This window comes from Phlebotomus papatasi, chromosome 1, assembly GCF_024763615.1.
Source record: "Phlebotomus papatasi isolate M1 chromosome 1, Ppap_2.1, whole genome shotgun sequence".
Lineage (NCBI taxonomy): Eukaryota > Metazoa > Arthropoda > Insecta > Diptera > Psychodidae > Phlebotomus > Phlebotomus papatasi.
This window is the reverse complement of record NC_077222.1, coordinates 83,370,690-83,386,603: the sequence shown is the minus strand read 5'-3', so window position 1 is coordinate 83,386,603 and position 15,914 is coordinate 83,370,690. Positions and strand designations below refer to the sequence as shown.

At 37.9% G+C, this 15,914-nt stretch overlaps 1 protein-coding gene across 3 annotated transcripts; it reads left to right on the top strand.

The window, feature by feature from the left end:
* Positions 1 to 1,082: 1,082 nt before the first annotated feature.
* On the top strand, positions 1,083 to 13,984 carry LOC129810386 (RNA-binding protein 25). Of its 3 annotated transcripts, none has more exons than XM_055860826.1 (8): positions 1,083 to 1,363; positions 1,498 to 1,616; positions 1,684 to 1,940; positions 2,012 to 2,262; positions 7,856 to 8,700; positions 8,773 to 9,078; positions 12,730 to 13,416; positions 13,494 to 13,984. In XM_055860826.1, the coding sequence occupies exons 2-8, from the start codon at positions 1,548 to 1,550 to the stop codon at positions 13,584 to 13,586; spliced, it is 2,508 nt and encodes an 835-aa protein (XP_055716801.1). In that variant the 5' UTR covers positions 1,083 to 1,363; positions 1,498 to 1,547; the 3' UTR covers positions 13,587 to 13,984. The 3 variants fall into 3 exon arrangements, with proteins under 3 accessions (XP_055716801.1, XP_055716800.1, XP_055716799.1); XM_055860825.1 differs by having other exon boundaries at positions 1,083 to 1,399; XM_055860824.1 differs by having other exon boundaries at positions 1,083 to 1,616.
* The last annotated feature ends 1,930 nt before the right edge of the window (positions 13,985 to 15,914 follow it).

Here is a 15,914-nt window from a genome sequence, read left to right as displayed (position 1 = left end):
TTATTAGATTTTCCAGAAAACTAAACAATTGAAGAGAGGTACACAAAAACCACAATAAACACATCCCGTCAAATCATTGCTCTACCTGCCGATTTTACTCGGAGGTTTTTTGAATTTTAACGGTATATTCTAGTACATTCAGAGAAAATCTGCAGATTCTCGGCAGAATTTCTCCCTAGAAAATTTGCATAACCTCCATTACTTCACAAAAATATTGTTGATTTATGAAGAAACTGTAGAAGTTATAAAGAAAATTGTATGCTCTGCTTAACAAGCATTACCGAGTACACATTTTAGATAAGTAAAAAAACTGCGAGCAAAAATACTAATTTCTTAAAAATCACCAATCGAATGATACAAAAACACGAAATTTAGGTCGATACTCTGTTTAAAGTTTTCACTTCACTTTTCTCTACTTGTAACACGGCGTCGCAGAATTCTTTATTTTATATAAACACCGTGATATCACTAAGAATAACTCTATAGAATTTTGCAAACTTCAGTGAAAAATTTTTCCATCTCTTCTGACACATCTTGTCTGGAAAGTCTGGAATGTAGAAAAAATCTACAGAATATCTACAGAAATTCATCAGAGATTCGTCATAAATCTGCCGAAATATTCTGACGAATTTTGTCCCAAGCCCAAATAAAATTCGTAAGAATATCTACAGAATTTATCTGCAGATATTCTGTAGAGGTGTAGATTTTCTCTACAGAAATCTTAAAGATATCTGCAGATATTATTTGACGGGATCACATGTGATATTGAACTATTTCTCTAAAACGCGGCGAGCGCCATCTGATCTTGAAGGGTTACATTGGTATCTCACCACAGAATTAACCCAGTGAAGGAAAAGAGATACCAAGGGAAATTAATTAATTTGCAATTTGGATAAAGTAGTTTTCAGAATAAATCACGAATTTTTCTTGGTAGCTTTTATGAACAATAATGAGCTAAAATATGGTAAAGTTTGCTGTAAGAAACTGAATGGGCGTTGAAATTTGAAATACCTGGACAGTCACGGTTTATTCAATATTCGAACCAAACACTTTCGCTGACTTTTTCACCGCCATCTGCACTCACCACAAATTGGAGTCAGAGAGTTCCGGAGTATTTGTGTGATATTTGGGATTTTCCGAGTCCACTTTTTTCTAATTTACAGTGAATATAGTGAGAATCCACTCGAAAATTTACTTGAATTTCGTGCACAGGCACCCTTTGATTGTGTTGTCCAAGTTTTCCGTGCTATAGTAAACTTGTGAAAGTTAAAAAAACGCAAAATATGTCAGAGCATAGAATGTCGGAAAAATGCTGCTGTCTCCGTGGAGGCTTTTTCCACTAATTTGGCAACAGTGAGAGATAGTGAGGGTTTTTCTCCATCTATTGATTACTATACTTGTGAGATTTATCAGTTGGAATCATTTCTGTGATTGCCTCTATCACAAATATTTCTCTGCTGGGTTGACGATTCACCCTAACCTCACTTTATCACACAGCGAGAGACTCTCTCGAAGAGGCCGACTCCCTCTCAGTGTGAAGCCCGAAAATGTCGTATCCGGGAAGGCCACCCATTGTCCCCGGTATGTCTTACATGCCACCACCATTGATTCCGCCGGTGAGTATCAGTCCTATTGGTTTTGGGGGGCCCAAATTGGATAAATTCTAGTTGTTTCCTTGAGCAGCTTCTTCCGGCTGGGATGCCACCCATGTCGACACCTCCGCCCACCAGTAGGCCCTATCGTGGTGGCAATTCCACCACCATCAACTCACGTCCACAGATGTACCAGCAACCTCCTTCTCTCGAGGGTCCCGTGATCACGGTATTTATCGGAAATATCAGTGAACGCGCCCCAGAGGCAATGATCAAAAAGATTCTAGCCACTTGCGGTACAGTGATAAACTGGAAGAGAGTCTCAACATTTGGATTCTGCGAATATGAGTAAGTAGCCCCGGGGCAAGTATTTCGCGGTAAAACTGGGACCAAATTTAATGTTCTTGGCCTGATTTCAGTGGCCCAGTGGCTGGATCTCGAGCTGTTCGCCTTCTACATGGATTCGAGGTGGATGGGAAACGTTTAGTTGCAAAAGTAGATGCGAAAAACAAACAACTCCTGGACACATACAAAGAGGAGGAGAGTCGAAATAAATCTCGCGATGGAGATGTTGAGCAGAAAAATGATGAAACGATTTTAGGAAGGATTTCGGGAATCCTCGTGGAGCATAAGGAGGAAATCCAGAATTTTGTGGCTCCAGACGCTAAAGGTAAGTGGTCAAATTAACTCTTTCGCGTCACACTTTTATTCAGCAGATGAATTCATGTAAAATTGAGTTTTTCCTAATGCTTTATGATCAAATATAATAGTTCAGAGAGGAAAAAAAATTCCATTACGTGAAAACTCGGAAAAACCCCGGGTCATATATGACCCCGTTGTCCTCAAGGGAAGTGTACATACCATTTTCAAAATCTATATCACGGGCTTTTTAAGAGTTTTTTTTGCTTAAAGTTACTAATTTGGCCAAAACCATGGCAAACTGGATTGTCTTGATGAACACTGTACTTCTGGTGTTCAAGGAATCTTCCTGGTAATCCCTTGAACAGTCACTGTCACAATATTTTGAGTGGTATTTGGCAAAAATAAACTTATCCACATATTTATTCACACACAATACAATTGCACAATATGAGACGCTTGCAGAATACTCTAAAATATTGCAAAATATGTTATATTTCATCAGATATAAGATGAAATGTCCAGGAGCAAGATATTTTCCTTCTGGATTTCACAAAGAAAAGCAATGTTCCAACTGTCAAATCTGGCACAAAAATACCTTAATAAACTTTTACCCTTGCCGACAATAGGGTCATATATGACCCGGGAAATTCTACGCGCTGTTTTGGAAAATTGATAGTTTATTATATCAAAATATCCAATATACAATCTTTGGATATTCTATTTTGTGTTTCTAAAGAACTTTTTGCTGAAAAAAATAAATTAAAATAAAAAAAATTGAAAAAGAAAAGTCATTTCACAAAGTTCGAAATTCGTGATTTTTGATCTCAAATATTTTCTTTTCCTGAATATCTGGAGCCTTGAGAAAATTAGCCAAGAATCTTACATCCTTCTATTAAGATGTCGTGCACAAACATAGATTTCAATTAATGTAAATAGTCAAAAAAAATTGTTTTTTTCCCCGGGTCCTATATGACCCTAATGACGCGAAAGAGTTAAGCAATAAAGTAATAAAAAAAAACTGCTAAAGCGACGAAATTACTTTTATAAAAAAAAGCGCAAAGGTTGATAAATTTAATGGATTTTTCCCTCGGATGTCTTGAAATTTCTTGCTGTTTTTTTTTGATTAATTTTTTCATCCTTTTCGCGCTTTGCAAAATGATCAACTGGATAACAAAAGTTTGTCAAAAGGGCAATGTGGCAAAATATTTTTTTTTTCAAATTTTCAGTGAACCTTTTGATAAATTTTAGCCAAAAATTTCATTAAAAAAAGTGGGACACCACCAAACACGGGGTAGCACCGAACATTTTAATTTCTTAATCAGATATTAATACGGGCTTTAGACCTAAGGCTTAGCCATGTGGCTTATCTTCTTTAATATCTTATCAGTCAAGATTTTTTGGAAAATTTTGACTTAGAATTGAATTATGAAGGCTAAATTACCTATTAGATTTTGAAAAATCAATAAAATCGGTTGCTGTTTTAGGTTTTGAGACCCTCGGGAACTGGGCTGAACCTCTAATCTGAAGACGGTCTAAAGTTCAGAATAGAAGACCTATAAAAATTTATAGGGATTATAGGGATGCTTGTCCACTGAAGCAATAGTCGAGATAGTCCAAGGAGTTTAGAAATAAAAAAATACTGTTCAGTGCTACCCCATGTTCGGTGATACCCCAGTTTTTCATTTAGCATAATTTTGTATTTTTTGCGGTAAATCTCAATCCTCTGAACATGAGTCCATTATCCGTTTAAAATTATTGGAAGAATTTTCCCTCTAGAAATTCTTGAGGTAGAAACTGGCAGAAGGTATGGGGCACTGAGAAAAAAAAGAGGGTGCAATTAACATTTTTTCCTCAGAAATTTAACACTTTTTAGATGTAAAAATATATCAACATTTTTTAATGTTAATTTTGCACCTTATTAAGGGTAAAATTAACATGAAAAAGGGTAACTTTAACCCCTAATACACCTTAAAAGGGTAATATTTACACCGATTTTGGATCAATACTGCAGGGTAAAATTAACATTTCCGGAATGTTATTTTAACTTTTTCGGATTTCTCTCTGTGGGTAAAAACTTTCAGAAATCTGCCCTGAGGGATATGTACTAGATCCATTTATCTGCAGTTCGCCTTTTCTGCCTTCCATATTCAAAAACAGTTTTTGGGAAAAATATTGAAACCCACATTTTTTCTTCCAGACAGAAATTGTTTTTGGAAATATTTATCCCGATATTTTTTTTAGTACATGGCTGTTCTCATGTATTTCTGCTTAGTTGACTATTTCTGTTAGTTCCAGTTACGACTGCATTTTTTGTGGTCCACGTCGTGTTCTAAAACAACCGAATAGTCGTGACAACAACCTACAGAAAAGAATTCGATTACGCAGAAGCACATAAGAACAGCCATGTTCTAAAAAATGTTCAGGAGAACGATTTTCAGAATAGCACAATTATGGTGTAGGGAATTTTTCTCCTTAACTCTTTCGTATCTTTTGGGACTCTGAGTACCCAAAGCAGCATATGAATGTTCTGTGAAAAACAACGTTTTTTTAATTATTCAGAACTGATAAAAATCCGATTCTTGTGGATTATTACAAATTATAAGGATGTCCAAATGTAAGATATTTTTTGTAGAACCTCAATTAATTCCTGAGCTTAGATATTTTTGATTAAAAAATTGTGAAATTGGCTTGCAGCATATGCTGCGGTCCGGAAAGGGTTAACATTTTTTTAGTGCATAACTATTATCGACTGCTTCCGCATTATCGATTTTTCTTTGTGTTGGACTCTTTCACAACTGTTTACTAGGGCGTTTCAACAAGGAAAAAATTTTTTTGGCACTATTCTCAGGGTGCTGTATTTGATGAGACAAGAAAGTTTTTCTGCGACGACCATATCATCAGACGCTGTTTAGAGGTGGCTGAACGACCCTCTCTGTAGAACATTTTTCTGATTTTACACTACAGAGAGGGTCAGCCACCTCTAAACGGCGTCTGATCATATGGTCGTCGAAGAAAACCAGTGATAAGCCCAGATGAGCTTATGGTAGCTGAGATTCTTTACAGGTGACCTCGAAATGCGTGCAACTCGGGGTGCTTGCAACTCGGAATGCGTGAAAATTCGATTGTATGTTGAATTTTGGGGGTAAAGAATCGCGTCGAGTAAACTGTTCTCGGCAGTCGAAATGAATGAAATTGGCTCGACGCGATTCTTTACCCCCAAAATTCAACTCACAATCCAATTTTCACGTTTCCGAGTTGCAAGCACCCCGAGTTGCACGCATTTCGAGGTCACCTGTAAAGAATCTCAGCTACCATAAGCTTATCTGGGCTTATCACTGGTCATTTTCTATTTTAAATAGTCTGAGTGGGGAAGACCAACAAAAGAAAAAAAAGTTCATTGAAATCGGTTAATAAACATATGTGATAGAGTCCGGTCCATATGGGTATAGTAAGGGTCGGGGTACAGTGGGTTGGGGTAGAGACGGATGGGACCCATTATTAGAAAGATCGTGCTCTCAGATACAATATAGGCTAAAATTTCATCGAAATCCCTTTATAAATACAGAAAATGCAGTCCGGTCAAGAAATTTTTGATTATAGCTCGGGTCGGGGAACATAAAGGGAGGAGTGCGACCCACCGTTGGAAAGGCCTCGACCCCAGCTACAACATATTAAAATTTAAAGAAAAAGCATCGTCTAGTTTGCGAAATATTCGAAATCGTTTAATCGAAAATCGATTTTTCGATTAATCGGACCCTTGATTAAATCGGATAAAATAGGGGTGTCACAAGGGTTGTAGTGCTCCACGAGAGCTTTCCAAAATATCATTTTTTTTGCATTCCGATAATTAGAACCGGAAATATGACCATTCAAAAATTCAATTTTTGACCCCCTCTAGCTCAGGTCAGGGGGGTCGGAGGGGGTGAGGTTTGGTATCGATCGAAAGCTATATAGAGATCGATCGATGCCATAGGGGCTGAGTTATCGATAAAACAAATTTTGGGGGTGTTCCAAAATGGCGGAAGGGGGGTTGGGGGTGTGGATTTGACATCATCAACTTCTAGCGGCCCAATGACTTTTAACCTTTGCCGAAAACCGCTTGTCGATATCTCTTTCCGTTCTCTCTCCAGAAGTCGAAATGTAACGGACGGGACGGGACGGGACGTCCACGAAAATCAATTTTTGGCGCACATGATTTTCGTGATCTATGAGTGTCAAAACGTGTACATCCAAAATTTGGGCCCGATCTGACGAGGTCGGATTTCACCTGTGACCACAAAAGCTGAGATTGTAAAGAATCTCAGCTAAAATTTTCTTCTCTCATCAAATACAGCACCCCGAGAATAGTGCCAAAAAAAATTTTTCCTTGTTGAAACGCCCTAATGTTCGGGTTCGATCCCAAGGCGCTCCTACGCAAGATCCTGAATTTTATTCAGTCACTTTGTCCTATGTCTGCCTCGAGGTCGAGGTCTCCTCACAAGGGCTTGCATAACTTTTTTGGGGAATCCTTCTTCATTCATGCGTTGAACACGTCCATACCATCGAAGTTGTGATCTCTCAACCCGAAGAAGCAGCTCCTCGACTCTTAGTTCCTCACGAACGGCTACATTCCTCACTCGATCTTGACGAGTGATTCCCTTAACCGCCCGGAGGTATCTCATTTCGGCAGCTTGTACTCGCGATCTTATACTTTCGGTCATTACCCAAATCTCATGACCGTGAGAAGAATAGGAATAAACACAGCTTTGAAAACCGATAATTTAGCCAGATGGCTAAGCTTGGCCTTCCTCACCACGCGTCCGCCACGCTCCCTCATTACTGCAGAAGCCTGACCGATTCGCGACGAGAGTTCTGCCTCCATCCTACCATCACTCGTGAATAACACCCCGAGATACTTGAACTTCTCCGCCTGTTTCAATGGGACTTCACTAACATATATAGTGCATTGTAACAGGCTGTCGTGAGATTACCATTACCTGTTTCGGCATAAATATTTACAAATCGGTCAAATGTGCGCTCAAGCTCTTCTTCGGAAGATCCAAAAAGAACCAAATCATCTGCAAAGAGAAGATGGCTCACCCTGAAATCCCCAATACGAATCACATTCCGCCCCCGACTGCATTCCATAATATTGTCCATGTATAGTATGAACAACGATGGTGATAGAACACATCCCTGGCGCAGTCCAACACCCACCTGAACACCTTCCGACTTGGATCCGTTTACATGAACACAGCTATCTATCATCTATAGATCTATAAATTTAGATCTTTAGATCTAAATCGTGGTTATATGGCGTAACTTCTCCAACTTCTTATCAATCAAAATTTTTTGGAAAATTTTGACTAAGAATTGGATAACAAGGGTGAATAATTCAATTGATTATTTGTTGCTTAGGATTTTAAAGTCTTCGGGAACTGGACTAAACCTCTAGTCTGAAGATCGTTTTCACGTTGGGATGAAGCTAGTACTAATATTCATAAAAAGAGTAATTTTTGAATAAAAATCCCAATAATTTGTATTTCAAGCGGTTACTTATAATTACAAGTTCGCGGACTCCGTTAGGCCTGCAATTTGTCAGCCGTTTTAAAAATCTCCGATGATTTCCATTATCCTTGCAGAAGTATCCAGTTCGAGGCACAACAAGGTGCTCAATGACACGGACATTGAAGAGGGGAAACGTGACTTGATTCACCGTGAAATTGGTAAGTTCCGGAAGACGGCCGAGGAAGAGGAGCAAAAGAAGGAGAAGGAAAAGGAACGTGAGAAGGATCGCGAGAAAGATCGCGAAAAAGACAGAAAGAAGAGAGATGACAAGGATCGGGAGAAACGTCGCTCGGCAACGCCAACTGGACGGAAGGAAAAGAAACGACGTCGCAGTAAGTCACGATCGCGGGAACGGGAACGAGAGAGAGAGCGTGAACGTGAACGTGAGCGAGAGAGAGAGCGCGAGCGTGAACGAGAACGTGAGCGTGAACGAGAGAGGGAGAGGGAGCGTGAAAGGGATAGAGAACGCGATCGTGAACGTGAAGAAAACAAGGTAGTGAAGAATATTAAGGATCTGCAGAAGGAAAAGGAAATGGAGGATGAGGCACGTGAACGGAAGAAACTGGAGAAAAAGGCTCGCGAGAAGGAGGCAGCGTATCAGGAGCGTTTGCGTAATTGGGAAATTCGGGAGAGGCGGAAGGCGAAGGATTATGAGAAGGAACGTGAGAAGGTGCGCTGTAAAGAGGAGGAGCGCGAACGTGAGGCTAAACGCCTCAAGGAATTCCTCGAGGACTATGATGATGAAAGGGATGATCCCAAGTACTACAAAGGACGTGAACTGCAGCGTCGTTTGGCTGAGCGTGTTCGAGAGGCAGATAATGATGCCAAGGACAGAAATAAAGAGCAGGAAGAATTGGAGGAGCTACGCAACAAGGTCTTCACCGGAGAGTACGACAATCCGACACAAGAATTCGAGAGGGTGAGTCTTCAAAAGAGAAATTAGGTATTTGGTAGTGTATGATTTTCATTGCTTCTCGTCTTGGTTCTGTAGTTAAAGAAGGAACGTGAGGAAATGTACAAGCCCAAGATCCTCATTGACGTGAATCTGGAACAGTCACAGCAGCGTGAACGTGAGTTGGAACGTGAACGTGAACGTGAAATTGAGAGGCAGCTGGCCAAGGAGAGGGAAAAACTTCAGAAGGAACGGTACGTGATGGCGCAGGCGTCCAGGGAACTTGCATCTATTAATGCTGAGCCCATTGATTCCGACTCGAGTGAGGATGTCCAATCGCCGTCACGCTCCAATCATCGTCGTTCCAAATCCAGAGATTCCAATGCCAATAGTCTCAATCATCAGGTTAGTACCATGCTTTTTCTGCTTCGCTTGCCATTTTTTTTACAGTTTCACCTGAAATTTTATGCAGAATTGCATAAATATTGCAAAAAAGCTATTAAAGATATTTTTATAACTTAAGGAAAGTCGAAAAATGAATAAGCCTAAATAAGCGAATTGTAGGTGAGATTCTTAACGTGAGCCAACTCGAAATGCAGCAGTAATTTTGAATCAAATTTCTGAAATCATTTAAAATTTTGTATTTATAGCAAAATATCTAGGATTCGCATAAACTGACAGAGAGATGATAGGCGAAGTGTAGACCAGAATATCCTCTAAGTTTCTTTTTTTACCAGAGTACTCTTTATGTCCATGTGATCCGTTCATAACCGGTTTACAACCGAAATATCCGGATTTGTAAATCACTCAAAACATTACCCAAAATAACTTGGGAGTAATAGGGTAAGTGTACCAAATTTCGGCCTGCTTGTAATTCCGGCCACAGTTTTTCTTCCTCAAATTTCCAAGAATTTTTAGTTTTTGCAACGAGCAAGATGATCTGAAAAAGGCATTGAAAGAATTCCAGAAGGGCAAGGAACTATGAGAATGAAAGTGGCCGGAATAGGCCACCAATGCTATGTCCACATTTTTATTCGTTTTAAAATGTTTTAAGAATGATTTTAGACAAAATAAAGACGATAAACTGTCTAGCAACACTCCTTAAGAAGAATTAACAAAAAAGATCAACTTGTATTAAAAATAATACATTACAAACTTGATACTTTGGCGCTTGCATGCAACTATGCCGAAATTTGGCACACTTACCCTATAGGGGAAAGGCTCATAATTTTGTCCAGTTTCTTATTTTGGACACTTTGAGGATAAAATTGGACACTAAAAATTAATTGATTAAAAATATGGATTTATATTTCAATATTTGATGAATAATGAATTCTATCTAAATATTTGTTCTTTTTGGAAGATTTTAACCAGAGCCCAAACAGAATACCATTCGAATGAGAAATACAATCTCTAGATCTAGAGCCTTTTTTACCATTGAACTTGAAAAATCGCTATAAGGAATGATTCAACGAAATTTTCGTATAAGGACGAAATGTACGCCTGGGTAATCTCTAAAACATATCCAAAATATGAGAAAGAGAATTGCACGACGCATTTTCAAGCAATCCCAAAAAAAAAATCATGGATTTGGTGAGAAAGGGGAAGGGCGAGGGAAAATGAGGGAGATGTTAACGATCCTTGGATCGACTTATGGGTATTCCCTCGAAGGTGCCATGATTCTATCTCTAACCGTTTAGGCTCTAGGCGTGGTAATGTTTGGATGGACAGACGGACAGACACATAGTCAGACAAACAGCGTGACATCCTTTCTTCGAAATCTTCTGAAACGCGAAGATATGTTGAGAAAAGTAGTCCACGGGGGTGAAAAAATCGAGGGATTAACCCTCTAACGGCGTTTTCTTTAATATGCGAAAAAAGTTCTAAAGCAATGTTTTCTAGGATAATTATGATCCAATAAAGTCGAAAAAACCATCCATTCTTCATTATCTCTTTTAGTTTAGGCGATAGGTGAGAAAATATAAAAAATTGTTGAAACTCTTTTTGCTTCTAATATTCATATTTTTAGTTTTTTCAAATTTTTTAAATAAAATATACAAAGTAGAATGACATATCTTTCAGTAAAAAATAAATTTATTTTAGTCAGATAACTTGAAATCGGTATTTTTATGGAAATTGGAAATAAGTTTTTTTGCACAAATATTTTTTGTTGCTTTTTCTCTGACTTGTCACACAAAACTGGGAATAGCAACAAAACGAAGAGTCAAAATGAGTTCAAACTTTCAAGAGATGTTTATAAGACTATTACCGAGGACATTATAGCACTTTTAAATAAATAAAACCTTTATTGTCGCTCTAAATGTGATTTTGGTGAAGACCGCCTGGAGGCAGTCTTACCCATTAGAGGGTTAAGCCTCGTTTGTAGTGTGTCAGAAACTGACTTGGCTATGAACGGGCTTAGTCGTCTCTGGATTTTAGTCGTAAGTGTGTCCAGGACATAACACTTTCACGTCTCGCAACGTACTCACATCTGTACACAGAGATCGGACGATCGACTAACTCTAATGCCTTATACGGGCTTTAGACCTAAGATTTAACCATCTGGCTTAACTCCTCTAGTTCCTAATCAGGCACGATTTTTTTTAGAAAATTGTTGCTTAGGATTAGATTATAAGGGGTAATGATTCATTAGATTTTGAAAAATCAATAAAATTGCTTGTTATTTAGATTTTAAGACCTTCGGGAACTGAGCTAAACCTCTAGTCTGAAGGCGGCATTAGACACACTTACGACTTAAGCCGAGAGACGACTTAGTGGAAAATGATGGAAATGTAGTTTGACCATTATTTCTAATATAATTACGCTAAGGCGTCTCTCGGCTAATCCTCAGGTCTGTCAAGGTCCTAACACAGTCGTCTTCTCCACCACCAGAGGCGCTGACCTAGAAAGGAGACATTGCGTCTCGAATATTCGGGTTGCCTTACCAGCTATTAGGCGGGGAATTTTGACTGCTACATCTCGACCATCCTGACTACCAATGTCTTCATTGGAGTACTTGTCCAATCCGAAAGGATCAGGGTTGTCTTGAGGAAAGGTTACAGTCCCTGGCCTGCGGAGTACCTAACTCTTTTCTTGATCCTATTACTCAAAGGATCTAAACCTCTCTACGGATATAGCGACTACGTCATTTGCTCGCTTTTGTTGCGACAAAGAATAGATTTCGGATGTATGCTATCAAAAGAAAGTCCGAATATTTCTTCAGATGATGGTCACAAAGTCTACGGCAACAGGTTATCAAAAACCTTTCCATTTGCGTGATTTCTATGGGGTCACTCTGTGACTTGTTAGCCACCTTTTTTCTTTTTAGTAGTGCATGCATTACAGTTGTTCCTTACTTGTACAGTATACTCTCGGTAGTTATCGATAGATTTGGGCGTCAAAGTCTTTGTAAATTCCACAAAAAGCGCTCAATTATAAAGAATCACGATAAAATAGGAAAATCTACAGTAAATTTGAGCAAATTAGCTTCATAATTATACGTGAAAATTGTCAACAAAATTTTTCGTCCGATTGAAAAAGAGTCGATTGAGCGAGAGTCTATTGTAAATGGCTTGTTGGAGTTCTTTAAATTGTCACAAAGACAGGGTTTTCGCAAAGACTTGGGTGGTCACAATGACTCGAGAACTTGAACTTCCTGTGGGAGAATATTTATCGGTTTTCTGATTAAGGTCTCAAAACCTAGGAAGTCAAATCCAGATTAATGCCCTGAACAAACTTACGACTTAAGCCAAGAGACAGCTTAATGTAATTACGAAACATAAGGGGCCCAATTGTGGCCTAGATGCATCGGTAATCCGAAGTGGAGAACTAACCCTTGGCGAAATCTTATCTTACATGTAAATAAATACTTAAATCTTATAAAATACTTTAGCGCGATTGTCTTTAGAGATTTGAAGGATTTTAAATGCATTCAAAACTTTAATTTTAGTCAATATTCATGAGAACGTGATTGCGATTAGATAATGCGAGTACTTAAAATTATCGTAAATATCGTAAATATTCGTTTCAATGAGAATTTCGATTTGTTTTTAACAGAATGATGAGGATTCTCGGGCGTCGGCACGTGGATCGAGTCCCCCGGCGAATCATCATCATCATCATCACCACCACCATCACCATCATCACAATTCTCAGTCGTCTGAGCGATTGTCGGGAACTCCGCCTGTGCTGAACACATCGATGATCTCTCTCAATTTGGGCGAGGCTACGGCCAAGCGAAAGAAGCTTGAGATGAAGGATGTGTTTAGTATGGATGATGATGCTGAGGAGACTAATGGTCCCAAGAAGAGGAAACTGGTGCCGCTGGATTATGAGGATAGCACAAAGTCCAATGCCACTGTGGTGGTGCCTCCGAGTCAAGCGGCCGTGGCTGCAGCAGCTGCGGCTGCTATTCAGGCCAGCAAGAATTCGACGTCGTCGAGGAAGAAGGAGGAATCGTCCACGAAGAAGAGTGGCGAGGAGGCGGCTAGGAGTCAAGAGGAGAGGAGGAAGCACATTAAGAGCATTATTGATCGGATTCCGACTGAGAAGGAGGATCTTTTCAATTACAAACTCGACTGGAATGAGACGGACAACACGCTAATGGAGAAGAAGATACGACCGTGGATCAATAAGAAAATTATTGAGTATATTGGAGAACCAGAACCCACTCTTGTGGACTTTATTTGTTCAAAAGTCCTAGCTGGGAGCACACCACAAGGGATACTCGATGATGTCCAGATGGTGAGAACGATACATTTTCTGGAATTTATCTTCGAATAATCTAAAATTTGCCAAATTGTTTTGTTTTTTATTTGCAGGTTCTCGATGAGGAAGCTGAGGTGTTTGTGGTTAAAATGTGGCGTCTTCTTATCTATGAAGTGGAAGCCAAAAAAGTTGGACTGGATAAATGAGTGAGTGAGAGAGCTTCGAAAGGATAAATGCATCGAATGAGAAAGATAGAACACACTGCGTTGAATCCCTCAAAAATATTTGAAAACAAACAGAAAAAATAACTGAATGAATGATTATATGCAAATTCCTCATTGTGGAAGCTTAGTTGTATCTCCAACAATCTACAATTTTCTTAAAGCCTTTTTTCTCTATTTTATAAAAAAAAAACTGATGAAAGGAAAAAAAAAACAGTGACTCTGTTGAGATTAGGAAAATGAATTTTAGTAATTTATAGATGGAATCCATACATGATTGAGGAAAATTCTCGGAATAATAACTACAATAACATTGATTACTTAGAAGCTGAGATGATTAAACAAGGATATAAATGGATAAGAATAATTATACATTGACTATATAATTTTGGTTTTCTCTCTGGAATTTGGCCTACTAAGAGGACGCTACGGTTTCCGGTCTTTCCGGCAAAGGAATTGTTTCAGCTCAAAACATTTCAAATGTTTTAGAGTGGTAACATTTAACAAGTTTCTCCTAGATCTTAAAAAATGCGCGCGATCGAAGATAATGCATTTGATGATGAAAAATGTGCTCTCTTCCCAAGGCAGTTATAACACAAAATTCGTAAAAAGTGGTAAAGAGGAAAAAAAGAAAGTATAAATGATACAAATTGAAATCTTGATAAATTAATGAGATAAATAAAATGATAAATTTAATGAGTTACGGTTTTATTCGTAGCTAGCATTAAGAAAACAAAGATATTGGCCTCATCTGAGGCCAAGCTAGGATTTGATTTAGAATAATGAATCGTGTGAAGCAAAAATCAGTTGATCTCGATACAAATTAGTAAAATTGGTTCAGCGTGATTTTTTACACTCCAAGGTTGCCTATAAATGGCGTCTACACATTATAGTAGAATTTTTTAAAAAAAAAATGCCTTTTTAAGAAAATTTCTCCTATCTTGTAGGCAGAAACGTCAAAATTTTTTAAAAAAGGCATTTTTAAAAAAAAATCTACTAGTGTGTAGACGTATCCTTACGATCGTAAGGTCATCTGGGTTTCTCTTTGGTTGATCTATTTTTAATAGAGGAAACTGGAAAACTACTTCGATCAAAGTAATATCACTCATAGCTTGACTAAGACGAGGATGGCATGAGTGTGACAATGTTGAATCACTAAAATTTTATTCATATAGTAAGGTGGGGTAACTGGATCGTTTTCCGAAGAGTGCTACTTAAACGCTTGTTTTTGGACTGATGAAATTCTTGTTTACTTCTTCTAAATCCGTAGAATTATTCACTGTTTCATTCAGAAACATAATATAAAAAAAATCATAAAAAATATTAAAGAAAATCTATAAAATAATGATAATACTGAAATAAGTCAGGATATACTAACTGGGTCGCCTTTTCGCTAATTTACTTTTAATTAAACCTTTGGATTTAAAATACTTTTGTCACAAGGAAAAAACAATAAATGTTTTCAATCAACCAGCTATCATTAGCGAAAATATCACTGTTAGAAAATTTTTAGTGAAGAACCTAGCTGGCACAAGATTGAAATGAGTCGATTACACTCACTTAATTAATGGATAAAAATATTATTTTTGCTTTTTCTCAAACTTGAATAGTTATATTATGTTACTGAAATGACTATATTACGGAAATAAATATAAAAATATTATTTTAAGTGGATTATGTCCAGCGCACAATAACTTTTGTTTTGTAAACATGTTTTTGACATTTTAATTAGAGTGAATGAAATCTCGATCTAATCATCTCGCTCACTCACATAGGAAATTTTAAAAACATGTATACAAACAAAAGTTATTGTGCGTTGGGCTTTAGTCATAAACGATCCAGATAGCGAAGCGCCCGGATTAGCACACTTGACTGTATGCATTTTACGTCGTTTTAGACGGTGATAGCCGCTATTTTACTTCTTAATAAAACGACATTAAATTAAAATTAACTAAACTTCAGTACAATCGAAGATAACTTCGAGACAATCGACTTAGAATTTTTGATTACAGATTTTGCGATTTTAGAACCCCAGTGGCTCTAATTGTGATCGAAGAACGTACTTAGTATAGTTAATCTAGAGAACTAGCATTTTACGAGTCCTTTCATAATCACCCTAAATAGTAGAATTCAATTATGAACTTGTTTCATTTAGGAATAATGGCTATTTTAAGATTTAATTTTGAACTCATAAAATCTTGGGTCAGGGAGGGAACAGATGTGTTCGAGTTCCTATTTTTCGAAAGCTCTTATTGTCTTAACAAAGGAGTCTGCATTACAAAGTTAAAAAAGATCGATTTTTCATCACAATCA

Coding starts and splice junctions, on each gene's coding strand:
- LOC129810386 (XM_055860826.1), top strand. CDS start 1,548: ATGTCGTATCCGGGAAGGCCACCCATTGTCCCCGGTATGTCTTACATG. Junction 2,263..7,855: donor TGTGGCTCCAGACGCTAAAG/GTAAGTGGTCAA, acceptor TTATCCTTGCAG/AAGTATCCAGTTCGAGGCAC. Junction 13,417..13,493: donor TACTCGATGATGTCCAGATG/GTGAGAACGATA, acceptor TTTTATTTGCAG/GTTCTCGATGAGGAAGCTGA.